This window comes from Centruroides vittatus, unplaced genomic scaffold, assembly GCF_030686945.1.
Source record: "Centruroides vittatus isolate TY-2023 unplaced genomic scaffold, ASM3068694v2 contig_1035, whole genome shotgun sequence".
Classification (NCBI taxonomy): domain Eukaryota; kingdom Metazoa; phylum Arthropoda; class Arachnida; order Scorpiones; family Buthidae; genus Centruroides; species Centruroides vittatus.
This window is the reverse complement of record NW_027120673.1, coordinates 1,115,557-1,134,961: the sequence shown is the minus strand read 5'-3', so window position 1 is coordinate 1,134,961 and position 19,405 is coordinate 1,115,557. Positions and strand designations below refer to the sequence as shown.

Below are 19,405 nucleotides of genomic sequence, written 5' to 3'. Positions count from 1 at the left end.
CAAAATGGACTTGCCCCACTTTCAAAATCAATGGCTCATATAATCTGCCAACATTATTTAGTTTGTTGTATTTTTATATACTTGTCTTCAAGCGCTGGTGGCACTCTGAAGTTTTATGATGTTTTCAGTTTTGTTTTCTCTCTGTTGTATGTCATGTAGCCTTTATCTAAAGATTAAAAGAAATAGTTTAATAAATTCTGTTTTTTTATTTTTAACATCAACCCCACTAACCGACTTTTCATAACTCTGACAAAATTTTTTGAAAAATTGTACCATGATTTAAATTTTTATGTCAGTACAAAAATTATAATTAATGGATGTTTTAAATAGCTGGAAGTCTGCAATATTCTGCATTATATTATTAGTTAGTAAGTATAATGCTGTATACTGTCATGAAATTTTTTGAGTTCATTTCCTATTAAAAAAACGAGCAATGAGTTGCTTAACTTTCTTGGTAACATTTGATGGCACCATCTGTTATATTTTATATTTTTAACTAATATAAAATGACAAAAAGTTTAATTTTGAGGGTAGGGATGAGTTTTATAAAAATATAGATAATAAACATCTCTAATCCCGATGAGTATATAATGAATTACCCATGATCTCCTTAAAGATTGGACTATAATTGGCTAATTAAATGATTAATATAAAGTAATTTGTCACTAGTGAGGCATTAGGCGTCATCTCTTAACTAAATTAATAAATAATTTAGAACATTCTGGAATAAAAGAACTGACTAGGGGTGGGACTAAATCCACAACTTCCGCTTGCCAGTTGCACCACCTGGACCCTGAGCAAGTTTTATAAAAAATTGTAAATGCTAATAACAAGTAAAATCGTCATTAAGTCTAATCCTACTGGAGATACCCAACCCCCTTTATCTCCCCACCCCCTCAATCTTTAAATTACCAAAATTTAATAGTATCAATCCCCCTAATAAACAAACCTCCCTGCAAAATTTCAGAAATTTTTGACAACAAGCACAGAAGTTTTTAAGCTTCAAACAGGGTGAACAAAATCATGCCCCATACACACTAACATCCATACATACAGGAAAACAAACAACTGAAATTTTTTGTATTTCTTGACATTTCAAGGTATCTTTAGCCCAAAAATGTAAAAATCTTGGAGGTGATTTTTTTGACCAATCACCATACTTTCCCTCTGTTATATATAACAGCTGGAAAAGTAATAAATTCAGCAGTATAATTATCCTACTAAAACTCAGTAAAACTTCTGTATAGAGCTAAACATAATAAATTACTCTACTGTACACCACCTTCTTGTTTACCAAGTCATCACAGAAAACATCTCTAACTCAAACTTTCATAAACCTAGACAACCTTCACCCTATTAGTATGAGTTAGTGAAGATTAACTGGGTGTATGTTTCTACTTTCTATTACAGAAATTATATATATTCATTGATTCAAAAAATATTGTTTTAATTCTATTTTTAGTGTAGAGAATATTGTGATCGCTGTTCAGAAATTAGTTCATACCTGATTTGGAGTACTCTGAGCATATGGTTGTGGTGGCTGTGGAGGTGGATAGGATGGAGCAGACATAGCTAACAATGACTGTTGCAACTCTTCTAATCTGTATGATGCTGAAATTGCATTTTTTTTAATTAAAAGATTATTTTATAATGAATTATAACTTTATATAATTTTTGAAAATCATACTTTTGCTTTTATTCAAATATAAAAAAATTCTGAGTACTAAAATTTATTCTAATGTTTTTTGGAATGTATTTCAGAATAATTGGTATAAATTCAGAATATAAATCTTTTTATATTTTAAATATATTTACAGACTATTTTCAAAAGATAATCTGAAGTTTATAAACTTCTGAAAATAAATCTCTCAGTAGCTTGTTGAAAAGCAGTGTTTTTCAATCTTTTTCTCATCAAGGACAGTAAAATTATGGATAATTTTACATGGACCAAATAATTATATGTGACTATAAACTTTGCTTATTTATCAAGTTTATATATGCTTACCTAAAGTTGTTGTATATAACAAAGTACATACAGTAACTCTAGATTACTATTTAAATGTCATCTGTAATCAACCATGCCAATTTCATTACATTCAAATATTTTTCTCCAGACTTGTAAGATTTTTTCCCCAGAATGACACCAGTCTATGGGCCCATGGTTGAAAAACACTGCTGTAAGGGATCTAGATTTCAGTCTGATCTGAATCCTGATGATTTTTCATAGACAGATTAGATTGGGGCATCAGTTCACATCCCTCATCCAAATTGGCCTACCTTATAGCAGGTTCAGTTCACCCAAAATGGATAAATATTGAGAAAACCATATAATACACAGAATTCTGGTTCTGTTATTTCAATAAATTGAATAATATTTTCATAAAATATTTATAACAGATTTAAAATAGATTCTTTAATAAAGATTTTAAAATTTTCTTAAAAAACTGAAAAACTTTTTCTTATTTTCTTTTCAGTTCACTTATTAAAAAAATTTAAAATAAAGTTAATTAATACAAATATTTATAAATTGTAAAAGAAATGACTTTGTTACTTTGACTTTTAACTAATTTTTATGATTTAAATTCTTTGTATTACAGAATTTAAATTAAAAAGTAGTAGTTATAAGTTATTTAATAAGTTTCTTAAACAATATAAATATTTTCAAAATATATGGATTGGATCGGTTTTGCCTTTAAATAGCTATACAAGTATCATAACAAATGATTCAGTTATAGAAATTTGTGCTTCATAAACACTGAAAATCTGGAACAAAAATTAACATAAATTATTAATAAATTTCTAACAGGTTAATTTTAAATAATATATATATATATATATATAATTTTATTTCTTCTACATGAGGAATCATTTATAGGAGAGTTTTTAAAGTAGAAAAGTAATCAGTGTTAATAATTGGTAAGACTTTTGGATTCATTAGGAATAGAAATATTACCAAAATGAAAATAATGCTTTTATTGAGTTTATTAGTTTCAGTCCTAATTTTATTTAAAAACATTTCCAATCATTTATATGTAAGTATAAATTTAAAAAATAATAAATTTATCTAAATTCTGGAATGTTAAATTAAAATGTAAATTTTTTATTTTAATCATGCACTATGAACAAATTTAAAATAATTTTTGTCGGTAAGTAACATAAAATTATTAAATACAGTACAATAAACATAATGAATGATGTTTATAAAGGAAGCAAAAAAAATAAAAACACGTAAATAATAAAATTATTTTTATATATTATTATATTTAGTTTTTAATTTATGCTTTAATATACTAAAAAATGATCAAATTAAAAATTATTTAACATTTATATTTTAAGAATATTTTGAAATAGATTTGTTTGCATACATACACAAACCTGGACTAATTGCAGACTGATCAGTAGAGTGCAACTGACTTGAAGAATTCGGTTCATGAGATAATGTTAAAAGTCCATGAGAATCCCGAGAGTCACCAGACTGCTGTGCATCAATGTTATCTGCAGGCATTTCACCAATATTGGATTGGTCTCTATGTGATAAATTATTTTGTAAGTGAGATTGCTGAGGTACAAATTGGTACATTGACCGATATTCTAATGTTAAAGGTTCTAACTCTCTACATTTCTTGAAGTCTTTTGTTTGAATGTTCTTTGAAAAGGATGGGCGATCACGATCATAAGATGTATCTGATCGATGTCGTACAAGAATTCGATTCTGATTTTGCCATTCTTGATATCTAAAATGTAAATAATATAATAATTAGTTTCACCTATTAGAACAATTTGAAATACATGAAATTTAATTACTTAACATTATCAAGACTAAATATTTACCCTAAGTCAGACAGTTGAAAAAATCTGTAATTTGATAAGGAATTTTATATGTAAGTTTTATACAGATAGTAAAGGCATATGAGTCTTAAAATTTGCATTCAATAATTATAAGAATAGAAAGAAAACTCTAAATTTTTATATAAAATATTATCTGACTCATTAATTCAGTCAGATTCCTTCTTCAGTGAGTTCCTAATAGACAGTAAATGAAAGAGTAAGATTTTTAGCATCTTAGAAATTGATAGTGACAGCTCCTAATAAGCAGTTTTCTTTCTTGATTTTATTTTTATTACATAGTAATTATATGAATTATTATATACAATTAAATAATATTTTTATCGTCCAATCAAATCCGATACTAATCAAAACATTATAGAAACTAAAAACAATTATATTAAGGCAGTTCTTTGCCATGGAAACCTCCTGCAACAGCACTATTAAACAGTGCATTGCTTCCTCCCACTCAGAGAGTAGTTCTACTCATTCAGCTGCCACATCTCATGATAAGATGAAATGCTTGAAATGGCATTGTGCCCAAGCATTTCATCATATGTCATTTAGCAGTGATGTCACAAATGTGCCTGCATGGCAGGAATTAGTTACTGAGCCAGAGCAGAGGCATGTTTTTTAATTTGTGACTTGTAAATATTTATAAGAAAAAGACAAAAATTTGAAATCTTGAATTAATGTTTTTTAATTAAATTTAAAAAACATAATATTATAAGTATTATAACTAAGGGTCAGATTTGTATGCAATGCATGGTGTTTACCTTAAATGCTAAGATGTTAAAACCCTGATGTAAAAACAATTTGAGTCCAAGTGGATGAAATTAACATTGTTTGATAACACATATTTTACTACATATTGCATACTTTGTAAATTTGACTATTTTCAATATATATATTCTATGAATTTTCAGGTCTAAATAAGTTCTTTATAAACTTTATGGCTTGTTTGCAAGATTGCAGGTGCATTCATTTCTGATATCTGTGTAGTGAACCTTATCTTGCACATGTACTGTTCGTGTGAGAAATATTAGTCTGACATCCAATTACAGATGAACACACACAATCCAAATGTTTTGAATTTGAACAGTCTTAACTCACATTTTTTTTAAAGTGTTTTAAACAAACAAATGTTGGATTGCCATGGAAATATCTCATTTTTCAAATATTCAAATCCTTTGAATTAATTAGACTAAAATTATATGTATAATCTAATTCCATAATATGACCAATCTCACATTACCTTTCTTCATACCTTTCTACATATTTTCACACCTGTTTGAACTAAGTTCATAAAAAACAAATCAAACTAAGTGCTTTTGGACCATTCTGTCCATCCTCAGAGTCACTATCACTCAAAAAACAATCTTTTCAAATATCTATTTGAACAAATCTTATTTGAAACACATCGCCAAAGTAAATTTAAATACAACCATCTTTTCTATTTTAGAACAACATTCATTTAATTTAAACTATCTCTATTCTTCTGTTTTCTCTTCCACCCTTTATGGATAAAAATTCTCTAATCTTGAAATTCTCCCAGCAGACTGATGATAGTTAAGAAAAACAAATGCTTTCAGTCCACATCTAAGACCTGCTTCAGGTTACAATTTTTGAAGAAATGGAAAGCCACAGGTTTTCTTCTGCATGTTCCATTTTTGAACATCAAAGACTGCTGGGAGAATTTCAAGGTTAGAGAGTTTTTATCTATATATTATTGCCCAGTTTTGTTGGGTATCAAACTTTTTTCCACTCTTTATTCTTTCTTACCTTCCATTTCCATGCATTTGATAAAGTATCTATATCTTTGATATTTACAACTTCCTTAATTTTTTTTGTAAATTTGTCATTTTTATCTATCTATATGTTATCATCATCCACTGCATCCACTGGTAATGTCACTTTTTCCCTATCAAACTTCCAACTTTGCTTTCCTATTATATGCTTCACTGCTAAGCACCACATTCTCCATCACCTCCATATAGTTTCATGGTGCTCCTTTACCCGTTTCACTAAACTTGTCATCACTCTGATGTAAAACTTTTCTTGCCTCCTACATCTACTAATGGTTTCCCATGTACCTCCACTCTGCTCTGTCCATACTTTTGTTTTTATCATTCTTCAGTGAGCTGAACACTGTTCTTTTTCTCTTAAAATACTATTATCCTACCATTCTTTTTTCTTATCTTCTACTAGATTTTTTTTCTTTGCCATTCAACATAGAGGACAAGTAGATGGAAAGAATACTGGTTTACTATCTCCTCCCCTTCAGACTATACAATCCTGCCAACTACTGAATTAGATTAATCTCTTTATTTCAAATCCTTGTCTCTGAATATCATCAATACTCTTCATACAAGGACCTAAATGTCATTGTAATGTATTGCCACAAGCCATAGGACATGCTCAATAAATAAATAGGTTGTACATGGACATCATATAATCTTTATCTGTTTTCTTAATTATAACTTCCAAGAAGTGTATCAATACTTTTGATCTCTGCTCTTCAAAGACTGTCAGCCCAAACTATCATCTAGAAAACTTCACAAAACATCCAGTTCCCTCTTCCTTCCAAATTACTGTCACCATACTTCATAAGTATCAGGTCAGTCCATAAGTCCATGCGCATTTTTATGACCTTGAGAAAAATCTTGTTTTGCTGTTAAACATGTCAGTCTAATGTGATAATTTTTACACTGAAGTGTTAAATTGGATCTCATTCATATAATACTGTTCAGAATTGTGAACATTTCAGTTGTTTATTTTCGTTAAAATGGAAGTAACCGATGAATATAAAAGACATGTTTTATACTTTTTATTTTTAAGTGGTGAGAATGCTACAAATGCAGCCAAAAAAATAAATACTGTACATAATCAAATTGTAATTAGTGCAAGGACTGCGCAGAAGTGGTTTGAAAGATTTAGAAACAATGATTTTAGTGTGGAGGATAAGGCTCGTACTGGAAGACCCGTTGACTTTGATGATGATGCTCTCTCTGCACTAGTTGAAGCAGAACCATCTTTAACAGTTGATGAAATTGTGGAACGTTTAAATTCATCCCATGGAACTGTTCATAGACACCTACAACAAATCGGAAAAGTTTCAAAGCTAGGAAAATGGATACCACATGAACTGTCAATAGCTAACAGACAACGTGTAAACATTTGCACGTCTCTTTTATCCTGTATTGCTTTAGAACCTTTTCTTGGTAGGCTGGTTACTGGAGACGAAAAATGGATCCTCTATAATAATGTGACGAGAAAAAGACAATGGATGGATCGCGACAAGCAGCCAAAACCGACTGCAAAAGGTGGGTTGCATCCAAAAAAAATTCTTTTGTCTGTTTGGTGGGATATGTCAGGTGTAATTCACTTTGAGCTGTTAGAACCTAATCAAACAATTACAGCTCAAATGTATTGTGAGCAATTAGAGCGTTTAAATGAAAAATTGAAAAAAATCGACCGTCGTTAGTGAACAGAAAGCAGGTTCTCTTGCAGCATAACAATGCCAGACCACACACTGCAAAAATAACTGTACAGAAACATGAAAACTACAACTGAGAAATTTTACCTCATCCATCGTATTCGCCAGATATTGCTCCCAGTGATTATCATCTTTTTCGCAGTTTGCAGAATTTTTTAAAAGGGAAAACTTTTGAGGATGAGAACAATGTAAAAAAGGCTATTTCTGAATATTTTGATTCAAAACCGAAATCATTTTACGAAGACGGGATTAAAAAGCTACCATCAAGATGGCAAGAAATTGTACAAAATAATGGTGAATACATTATAGATTGAAATAAAATTTAATTAAAATTTTTTGCTGCTTTTTTTGTAGATAAAAATACGCATGAACTTATGGACTGGCCTGATAGTTCAATAGTAATCAGAAACAATAGCAGTGTAGGCTGATACAAAATATACAGTATTATCTGGAGCATTCAGATCATATATAACTTAACATTTTTGTATTTTTGCAAAATTTTATGCTTGTTATTTGTTCAAAGTTAATAGTATAATGGAAATTTGTTAATCTGGCACCTAAGGAACCAGGATGGTATCATATTATCAAAAGTCCAGATTACTGGACATTTTTGAATTTTGCAAAATCTAACAAGTTATATATGATCTGAATGCTGCTGATATTGCTGTACATTTTGTATCAGCCCACACTGCTGTATGCTTCTGATTACTGTTAAACTTAAACAAATATGTTTATGCACACTCTTTAGTCAATCTGATGACAATATAGTGCACAACTAAACACAACTAACACAATGTTAAAATTGATTGAAAAATCTGCAGAAATATTAATGAATGCATTGTGAATGTTGATTTTTTGCAATAATGATTCATGTGCACATAATATGTAAGTACCATATACATGCAATTCACAAAAGCTAACACTGAATATGAAATACCAGCATCTAATGAAAAAGCCAAATTTTGAAAACTAAAGCTATCATCCAAGAACTTAACATGTTTTATAGCCTAATGGTAAGTTTGCCAAATTTTTAAATGCCCTTGGCTCCTTGGACTTTCCTATAACCAAAAACAATTGTACACGCAAGAACTGATTCTGTTCTTATTTTGTTTAGATCCCCTGGCAACTTTCTCATCATTTCCAGCCAAGTAGAGTTTGACCCAATTTTCTCAGTATTATATACCAGAGAGGGAAATAAGTCATTATTATCCACTAATTCTCATAAAATACTCTGGTATTTATCTGCAGTAATATGATTGGCAGATTGCACAGATAACTAGTTTTTGAATTCTGTGTCATTATTTGAATCTTTGAAGCCAACCATTGAAAAAGAACATATCTCAGCAATGTTAATTTTGGCATGAAAATTCTGTTTTGCTTTTTCAATAATAACTTGGCCATTAATTGGTGTTTTGTATTAATTCATTTGTACAAAGTTGCATCTAATTAAATCACTTTTGGTTGTCTTAGATATAATCTTACCTCTGTATGATTAAAAAGTATTTAGCTTTATAGCTACAAATGACAGCATCTTTCTTCGTTCTTTTTCATTTCATTGATTTTAACACAGGTCATTAACAATCTTTCAAAATTTTCTGCTGTCTTATACCTTTTACCAATTGTTTGATGATTTCTATTTTCTTTGTTATACTTGGTTCTCTTCTACAGAAGCTTGATGCTGGCCCTTGAACTTGACAGGGACAAGTTTTCCATTCTTGAAAAGCAGGGAAAACTTGTCCCTGTCATTGCAACTTCTCCTGCATATAAAGCAGGGAAAACTTGTTCCCTGCATTTCCATTCTCAAAATGCAAGGAAAACTTGTCCCTGTCATTGCAAATGAGTTTGCGTGAAATGCACAAACTCATTTTCAATGACAAGGACAAGTTTTCCATTCTCGAAAAGTCAGGCGTTTATGCCGTTCCAATGGAGAATTTTACCACGGGAGAAAACACAATATATTGGAGCCACTACTAGAATGCTTGCCAGCCAACTTACGGAGCACCAAGAAGATGTTATGAGGGGAAGACACACTACAGAGCTATCAAGAAAGGTGCTAGAGCAGGGTTACTGCTCACTATGGTCCCAATCAATTATGCTCAAGAAATGTAATAATCGGAAAATCGTTTTTATATGGGAGTCTCTACTAACTACCACCTTGGAGGCATGCAACTCTCCCACACTCAGCCTACCCAGCATATGGGTCACACTGTACAAGCAATTAAACAACTGTGGTCTGAAGACCACGTGTTCTGTTGCCTAACCGGCTCGTAACCAACCCCTTGGGTGGTTCACGATGTAAAGTAGGGACAGGCCCTCACAGCATAAAAGCTTCCTGTTGTAAAAGTTAATGGGAGGAGGGGAGATATGTGGTCCAAAGATCACGTGTTCTATTGCATGATCCTTGGGTGGGCTGCAGGGTAAAGAAAGGATGGGCTGCGTTTTTGGAAGAAAAAAGAAAGAAAGAGAGAGGGAGATCGCGCATGCTCAATGGAAGAAGAAGGACTTTTTAGGGAAGAAAGAATGGAGAGAGGACGTGTAGACGATAGAGATGCGAGATTGTTTTTTTGCATGTGTTGTTTCTTTTGTTTTAGTGTCTGTTATAGCAAAGGGACAGAGTAGTGATTGGAAGGACTAAAATAAACTTTAAGTTCCTTGCATTGGAGTCATAGAGTGTGTGATTTATTTTGTTCCTGCATGGGGAATACTCTAAAGATCGAGTACCTCCCCACACAACGATGAACATCCCACAGCAAACATGTAGCGTGAGCCTAGATCCATGCATGTGCCACTTCGCCCATCACAGAGCTTGCAGTTCGTTCAAGTTTGAACATTTTTGAAGGTTTGATGCATGTTCCTAACAGTTTGGAAAGAAGTTTTAATTCAAATTATTAAGCGTTCTGCTTTTTGTCGGATTATTTTCTGTTCAATCTTTTCACTAAGTTTTGTTTTCGCCTGATGACGATGTCCATAAGTGCATCAAAAGTGCTTGCAGAAAAAAGGACATACTAAGTATAATGCCAATCTCAGTGTTTTTCTTCAATTTAGAAAATGATAACTGGAGAGCAACTTGAGAACAACTCATGGACAACTGATAAGCTTCTCCCAAATGTATGATGTTGCTGTTGAGGAAAATTTTTCTTACAGACTGCTACACAGATGCAGTAAGAATTATATTCTCAAAACATCAGGTAATGCTTTCAAGTCTGATCCTGAAAGATGTTTGCACCAACTTATTTGGTGATTGTGGCATAAACATTATTTCCAGGGAATAACCAGTGAAAGCATCAATCCAACACAAACAAGACACTGTAATAAAATGAGTCATTTTCCTCAATCACATCACTCAATTCCATAGCTGACTTCCCAACATGCAAACCTGCATCCTCCACTTTTGCTTCTATTTCCATCTGTTCCATCTGACATTTTTAGTGCTAAATGTATAAAAATAGATTTTAATTCCTGAAATAATAGCACTCCACAGATTACTATCAGAAAAATCTGGTGTATCAGTGTAAGACTAACAAAGTTCTACACTACAAAATAATAAAGTTCCATTTTTTTTTTCTTAATTGATTTTTTAAATTTAAATAAATCCATTTTATACATTTACAATCCAGACTTTTGCATAAATCAATAAGAATATTTGAATTTTCTGATGTATTTTTAAACAAAAAGTAAATAAACAGGATAAAATTCAAGAGAATTATCTATTTATTTCTATTTTCTTAACCAACAGTTAGGAGCAATAGTGAGCCACGAGTTTTTAAATTCACGTAGTTTTTCAACATTGTAATGTAGAAAAATAGTGTCTTCAGTACCTTCTTTCAAGTGGCTAAAGATTGCACTGAGAAAATTTCAAATCTGTATGTAATTTTTTCTTTTATTGACAGGACAGCAAAGTTGACTGATAACTATAGTGATCCAGGCACCTAATGATGAAACTTCAGATCTGTGCTCCATGTCACTAATCAAGAAGCCTGAAATTCATATCTTTGTTTGATATTGATTCAATCATGATATAAATGACCAATTAGAACATAGAAGGTGTATAAACAAGAATTTTAAAACCAATTAACAGCAAGAAAGTTTATCATAGAGTTATTATTGAAAGGTGGAGTTTCCCAGAAATATTTATTGTCAAATGGTTTTGAAAACATATTTACTCATCTAAATATTGTCAAACTACTTTTCATTAGCAAATTAGAAGTAAAAAAATAAATAAATTATAAGAATCGATTTTATAGCGATTGTTTATATAATTCAAAGATGATAATCTGAGGGAGCATGAAATTTCGCTGCAATTTTAGCTGCTCTGTTTTCACTAGTGGCTGATTTGTTGATCTAATAACAGAGAGAGAGAAATTAACCAACTACAGTTTAGAAAAAATTTACTATCGATATTATCAGCCAATAATTTGCATTTTTTACCTCTAATTGCTGTAGGATGTTAGGGGATGTGTTTACCAAAATATTTATGGCCTGGGATTTGTGAAAAGACACTTATTGGCTTAAACAAAGTCAACCCACTTAAAAGAAAGTGAATCAGAGCTTTTCTTTATGATCCACACACTATTCCACTTACTACTAATTGCTTTACAATGATAGGGGACGGCCTTTCCCAAAATATTTATGGGGCAGGGGTAGTGACAAAACATTTATTGGTTGAGACCAATGTTCCCTCTAATTCTTTTTGTAGATGAGCACAACATATACTTCTCTGAGTAAAAAAAAAATTTTTGCTGAGCAGATTCTGAGCAAAAAATTTTTCTGAGCATATATATATATATATATAAAATCTTACTTTTTCCTATAAAAATTAAAATAATTAATTATAAAGTAGAGATTAAAATTCATTTTAAAACATACTTCCATACAAAATATCTTTTGTCAATGATTTAATGTATTTAATCGAAATATATGTAGCAATAATCATGTTGCAGACAGAGTGAGAAATAAGTAAACAACAATTCAAATCAATGTGCTTGTTTGCCTGTGTGGCGCACAAATTCTCATGCGTGGCAACTATTTGAGCAGTGCGCAGTTGCGCAGCTTAGAGGGAACATTGGTTGAGACAGTTAAAAGATGCACACAAAAAAGCAAAGCAGAGCTTAGATAGCTACAGACTTGATTACAGTTTATACAAAATGCAAAGTTCTAAAGTTGATGTTTCTTGTTTTTTAAATTAAAATTCCTGAAACTTAATACTTTTTTGTTTTTGTTATAAAATAAATAAAAATGAAATATTTTAAGTAGTTTTTTTTATGGAGACTTAAAAATCACAATATATTACTTACCTAACATAACAAAACCACAAATAAAACCATGAATTTTGCAAAATTGATTTTTGAAAATGAATCACTATTGTTGACATGCATGCCCCAGGGCGCGACAGTTACATGATGCACCTAACCATTGGTTAATTTAGATTTTATTTCCTATTTTTTTTAGTAAATAGTAAAACCTGAATTATAAATTTCTTTGCATAAGCTTATATGAATTTCTTACATGAAATTTTCCTATCATTATGCTAAATCTATTTTATATTATGGGATTAACCAATTATATAAAATATAAATTATATCTATATATATACACATAGATATAATTTGTAGTGTATATAAATGGTTAACTTCCCATACAAAAATAATATAAACTTAACTTACAATAGAAAATAAATTTTAAGTGCATCTTCATTCAATTAAAAAACTGCAGAGACTAATACTGTATGTTATTATTATTATAAGTATAGCTTAATTCAAATTTGAAGTAAAATAGAGATACCATAAATTATTTTTGGATATACTGAATGAGAATTTTTAAACTTTCTTAATCATATCTTAAAATTTCTCACCATATTGCAAATTCAAAATTAGTAAATGATATTAATAGTCTTACCTAGCACGTGTCACATCTTTACTACTGCTACGAGATGGAATGATAGGAGATGATGGAGCATCACCACTATGATTATATAAATTTTGTTCTGCATATGGAGATGATATGAAAGAATCTGGCTGAGGCATCATTAGATTATTTTGTGTTATTATATGCAATGGTGTGGCAAAACTTAATACCTATTAAAAATATTTAAAATATCAATACTTAATTTTCCAATTATTTCAATTTTAAGTTAAACTAAACCATTTATTGTAATAAATATGATTAAACACAGATAAAATTCAATCAGAGTTTCCATCTTTTCAAAATTGCTGACCCAGACATTTTAAAATTAGGATGTTACTTAGAAATAAAAAAATTAGGTTTTTTATTGTGAGTAGAAAATAAATATTTTTTTATTAGAAGGTAAACACGTACATACATCATATATTGTTAAAGTAATACAATAATCACATGTGGCATATCCAAAAATAATTAACAACAGTCAGATGTCAATATTAACTGCAAAAATAATACATAAAAGTAAGACTAATAAATAATAACACATACCAACATTGGAATATCATATTTTTTTAAATATTCAGATAAATCATCTCATAGGTAAATAAGGGCTTAATAATTATAACATGAGTGGTGGATGAAAACTGGAATGGTCCAATAATTAAATGAATTTAAAAGAAGGTTAAAACAGGGAAGTCTGTATGGCATAGTTCATAAACTGGGAAAGTCTATTTTAACATAACAAACAGAGAGCAATTAGGCAGATCTTGATTCTGTTTTGTTTTGCTGACATTAAGAGCAAAATATTTGTCTAGTTTTTATTAATATAGTACAGTAGAACTGAAATTTTTCAAGGTTCTGCATTATCTGATATAAACCTATAATTGAATACTTTATACTACTATTCATAAAAGAAAGTTTAAAATGATAACAGAAACAAATTATTTTGTAATACATGCTATCTTTTATCACTTAACTTCAATGTGAGAAAAATCATTCATATTAAAATGTAACTACAATAATTACTCTTAAAACTATTGTACATTTTAGCTGTATAATAAATAATGTAAATGATGATGTTCTTATATATGTGGTACGATCCAAAAGTTCGGGAAATGCAGTAATCTACGACAACAAAAGCATGTATTTGAAGTTACAGCGTATGAAATGGATTCTACCAAACCATTTCTACGTGTTCAGGTTTATTTCACCCATGTCGTGTGATTAAACCGCGAGCGCTGCTGTTTTTTTCCAGAGATAATTACCTTTGTGCTGCAACGTAATCAAAGTGGAGTTTCAAGAACACCCTCCAACATTAAATTTTGTCAGCGTTTAGGTAAAACACCTATAGAGATTTTAAAATTGCTAAGAAAGGTGTATGGTGATTCTACGGTGAAAGGTCACGATAAAGTCGAAATGTTGCAGGTTGTTCTTGAAACTCCATTTTGATTACGTCGCAGGACAAAGGTAACTATCTCTGGAAAAAAACAGCAGCCCTCGTGGTTTAATCACATGACATGGGTGAAATTAACCTGAACGTGTAGAAATGGTTTGGTAGAATCCATTTCATACTCTGTAACTTCAAATACATGCTTTTGTTGTCGTAGATTACTGCATTCTCCAAACTTTTGGATCGTACCACGTATGATTAAAATCACTAAGGTATAAAAAAACAGACATAAATGTAAATATACCATATAAATCTTTTATATTTATAATTTTTAATCAGAAATTTTTAATCCATTTTAACAACATTTCCATTTTAACGTTTCCAGTTATCCAAAGTAATGCCAGTCAATATTACTTTGGATAATCAAGTTCTACTATAATAAATAAGTCATAAACAAGGCTGTGAAGTTTTGGTGTTTTAGTCAGAGTTGGAGTCATCAAAAAATCTGCCGACTCTGACTTCTTTTTACTTCTCAACTTGTTATGTATATAAAATGGAAAAGTATTGGAATCATGTCAAATTTGACACACTGAGTTTTTTGCAAATCTATACGTTTGAAGATCTCCTGAACCCAAAAAATATCAAATAAAGGAAGGAAATTCGTAGCATCTAATTTGTTTAATTTCTTTATTCTCTGTTCTGAGATATTAAACAATATCTCAGAATGAATGAAGTTTAAGAAACTAAATTTGGCACAGCAGCTTATGTATAAAGGGGCATTAATGCTATTAAATAATAGCATTAATGCCCCTTTTGTTCTTAATTAAAGGTAGACAGGATGAAGACATAGAAGGAGTCATGTTTCATATCTCCAGTGTAATGGAGAACTTAATGACTATTTTATGCATTATTAGATTTCACAATTTTTTTATAAAACTCATCTCTATCCTCAAAATTAAGCTTTTTGTTATTTTATAATAGTACAGTAAAATCCATTAAGGTGTTCTCGCCTGAGATGTTAGAATATGTATGAGGGCACGATTTAGTTCAACCACTTTGAAACCTAATAATTTGTGTGGTTTTTAAATCGTAGTCGAATGGTTTAACATAGGAGTTATTAAGCTTCAAACTAGATGAACAAAATCATGCCCCACACACAATCTAACATTCATATATATAGGAAAAACAACTGAATCTTTTGCAAATCTCGACATTTCAAGGTCAAGTAAAAAAAAAAAAACGTAAAAATTTAGGAGGAGTCATTTTTTGACCAATTGCTGCACTTTCTCTCTGTCATATATAACAGCCAGGAAAGTAAAAATTATCAAATACATGTTTATATATTGACTGTGTCATTACTTAGAAACTTTTTTATTCCAAAGCTAAAAGATTTCTCTATGTTCTATCTTTATTAGTACTCTATTTATTGAATCTTTTATTCTAATGTCATGTGAACCTCAGAATAAAAGATTAGATATGACCTCAGACTTTCCAAGTCTATTTTGGTAACAGTCTGCCCCTGATTGGAGTCAGAGTCAGATGGCAAAGCAAAGCTTGAGTCAGTAGATTTTTACACTGTGATTTTTACACTGCGACAAGTACAAGGTCCAGCGAGCAAGATAGTACAAATAAATAACTAGATTTTAATTTTCGTAACAAAGTAATTTATTGTTGCACTAAACAGGTTCTTTGGATCCCAACAATTACAAGTGATCTCTATACCCACACACGTCACAATCTATTCTAACAAACAAAAGAACAATGAGCGCGACAACTATACGCGGGCCGAAACTTACAAACTAATTCTTATACTAATTATAACTATGGAAAGAAGAGAAGATGGAAAATAGAAGAAGAAAAAAGGTAAAAATGCCTGGAACTTTCCTGGTGTTCGAGGACTTGGTGAGATACCAGTTTTATGCTTTTCTTGGACTGTTGTCCCTCGTGTTCTCTGTCGACGCTCCTTATATATTCCTTTCACTAACTTCTTTGGCCCCCACATAGCCTTCAATCATCTTTAATTGGATCGGGAGATTCTGTAATCCCGTCCTTATTCTCCGAAATTCAAGCCTAATTCTCAATCTCTCTCGAAACCTCGTGGTCTCAGATTGTCATACTAGTTGTCTGGAGCCTTCCTTCTCTCTGTCCGTTCTTGTCGAGAGTTCCAACAAAACTGTCTTCCCCCATTGTTCATTGGCCCCAGGGCCTCATATGATTTTCTTGGAATTGGTAATCCCACCCAAGGGACAATGACTAAGAAAGACAAAGCAAGAAAGTCCTAGAAGGACGTGAGACAAAGAATAGAAAAAGGACACTAAACTAAACTTAACTTTATATTTACAACAAAAATATATAGCATACAGCTACAACACAACTCCACAGCCCTGGTTATAACTATATTACAACTTATTTATTATAGGTAGTGATGTGTGAAAAAATGATAATACTATGAAAAAATAAAAAGAACTGAAAGAGTTATGAAGTATTAATGTGTAATTTTTTTATTTTTTATAGTTTATTATTTGCATTTACAAAATTTCAACTTTTTTTGCTTATAAATATAAATGTAAAAATTGTTCCTAATTATTAAAAATATCTTTGTATTATAATGCAATATAATTTCATTTTTCTAGATGAACTAGTTTAAAATTATTAAAATTTAAATATCTCAAAATAAAGAATTTGTGAATTCCTTGTTTTCCCTTCACCCTTCATATATATTTTCTTGATAATAGTACATACAGTACATTCACAAGACATCTAATACAGGACCACAACTATGAGATGCAATTATGCAGAGGATCATGATATCCAGATGATTATGGATATCCAAAGGATATGGGTGGTTATTAGAGAAAGAACTTTACAGTAGATATTTAAAAAGTTGAATAAATCTTATAAACTAACATTTTTTTTTTATTTCTTAAATATCTAAAGCTATTTATTGTTAGATCAGTTAATTAATTTTACAAGTTGTAAAGATATTGTGGAATTCTTCTGGGACTGCATAATATAATAACTAAACACCTAATCAAAAACCTTTAAATAGTGCAGCCAAACTTTAACATTTCAAACGTTTTCGGTCTTGTTCAAAGACCTTTCTCAAGAAAAGAACAATGTAAAGTTAAAACATAGTACGAATACCAACCGAACAAGCTTTAGAACATTTTTAAACATTAATCTGTTGCAAAATCATGTGTGTCATCTTAAAACATAGCTAAAGTTAAAAAATATGCACATAAAAATACATAAAATACTGGAAAAACAAAATAAAAATAATGGTAAGACTTCAGGATCAGAGTGAAATAACATCCACCATTATACTACGGGTTCTGAAGTATAAAGTAAAACAAGAGAGGGCATAAATTAAAGTAAGCTTGAACGCCAAGCCGCAGAAACTTTAGTGGAGTCCCTGAAGTTGACAGAGTGACCTTTATGGGCTGCTTTACATATCTGCCATGCTTAAAGGTCGCTCCATCAACTTCAGGGACTCCACTAAAGTTTCTGCGGTTTGGCATTCAAGCTTACTTTAATTTATGCCCTCTCTTGTTTTACTTTATACTTCAGAACCCGTAGTATAATGGTGGATGTTATTTCACTCTGATCCTGAAGTCTTACCATTATTTTTATTTTGTTTTTCCAGTATTTTATGTATTTTTACGTGCATATTTTTTAACTTTAGCTATGTTTTAAGATGACACACATGATTTTGCAACAGAGTAATGTTTAAAAACGTTCTAAAGCTTGTTTGATTGCTATTCGTACTATGTTTTAACTTTACATTGTTCTTTTCTTGAGAAAGGTCTTTAAACAAGACCAAAAACACTTGAAATGTTAAAGTTTAGCTGCACTATTTAAAAGTTTTTGAGTAAGTGTTTAGTTATATTGTGGAATACATTCATATTTAATTTAATGAAAATTTTACAAATATTACTGTGATTTTTAAAAACATATTTATAGAGCAATATTACATTAAAAATACTTTCCAAATATCATTTTTAGAAAAGAAATATTTTTTATCGTGTTTTAAAAAATAAATTACTTCTGGATTATTTAACATTAGAATAATGCTAGAAAAACTTATTCACTTTTATTACAAATTATTCTAAAGACTTAACAATAGATCAAGTTATTAAAACAAATTACATAATTAATAATTATATAAATCCTTAAAAATTACCTTATTAGAAGCATATTCTTTTGGTGGAAATGACTGGTTGATTCTCTCATCCAACATGTGTTTGTTAGATACAATGTTGTGAGGAGCAGACCTAGGTTGCTTCATTTGTAGCTCAGCAATTACCATCTGTTCTAATTGATAACGATCTAACTCTTTATTTTCTTTACGTGTTTTCAACTTTTGTTGTTGCTTTTCTAGCCATGACATTGAACTTCCTTCTGGAGACCTGCTGAATAATGTCTTTTAGAAAATATGTTTGCCAACAGAAAAGATAAATGAAAATATAAAATTTATCATTTAATAAAATTAATCAGTTGTAGTTTTGATCTCAAGGCAAAAAAGTAAAATTTACTCATGTATTTTATTATTATTATTATTATTATGTTGGGTTAAGTGAGATATACTCGGTTAACACCGGTGGCAGTGTACTATGCCGGACTAAAGTCAAGGCATAGTAACCAAAACAGAAATTAAAGAAGTGTATCAGTGTGTGTGTCTGTATTCAGGAATTTTCTCACAATATGACATGTATTTAATATAGTGGCCTTCTGTAGTGTGATGTATGTGTTTCTATTCAATTGTAATGTGCCCAGGCTTTTGTGTAGTGTGTGTGGTA

At 30.5% G+C, this 19,405-nt stretch overlaps 1 protein-coding gene across 14 annotated transcripts in view; it reads right to left on the bottom strand.

Annotated features, from left to right (window-relative positions):
* Positions 1-19,405, bottom strand: part of LOC136969221 (tensin-1-like) — a 221,473-nt gene that overhangs the window by 37,177 nt on the left and 164,891 nt on the right. For 10 of the 14 annotated variants that reach the window (XM_067263326.1, XM_067263351.1, XM_067263314.1 and 7 more), the window contains 5 exons: positions 18,790-19,018; positions 13,217-13,395; positions 3,832-3,855; positions 3,370-3,734; positions 1,505-1,611 (listed from right to left, as the gene is read on the bottom strand). In XM_067263326.1, the coding sequence (XP_067119427.1) occupies positions 1,505-1,611; positions 3,370-3,734; positions 3,832-3,855; positions 13,217-13,395; positions 18,790-19,018 (904 nt within the window). The remainder of the gene's footprint in view (positions 1-1,504; positions 1,612-3,369; positions 3,735-3,831; positions 3,856-13,216; positions 13,396-18,789; positions 19,019-19,405) is intronic. The other 4 variants (XM_067263345.1, XM_067263331.1, XM_067263318.1 and 1 more) reach the window with 4 other exon arrangements.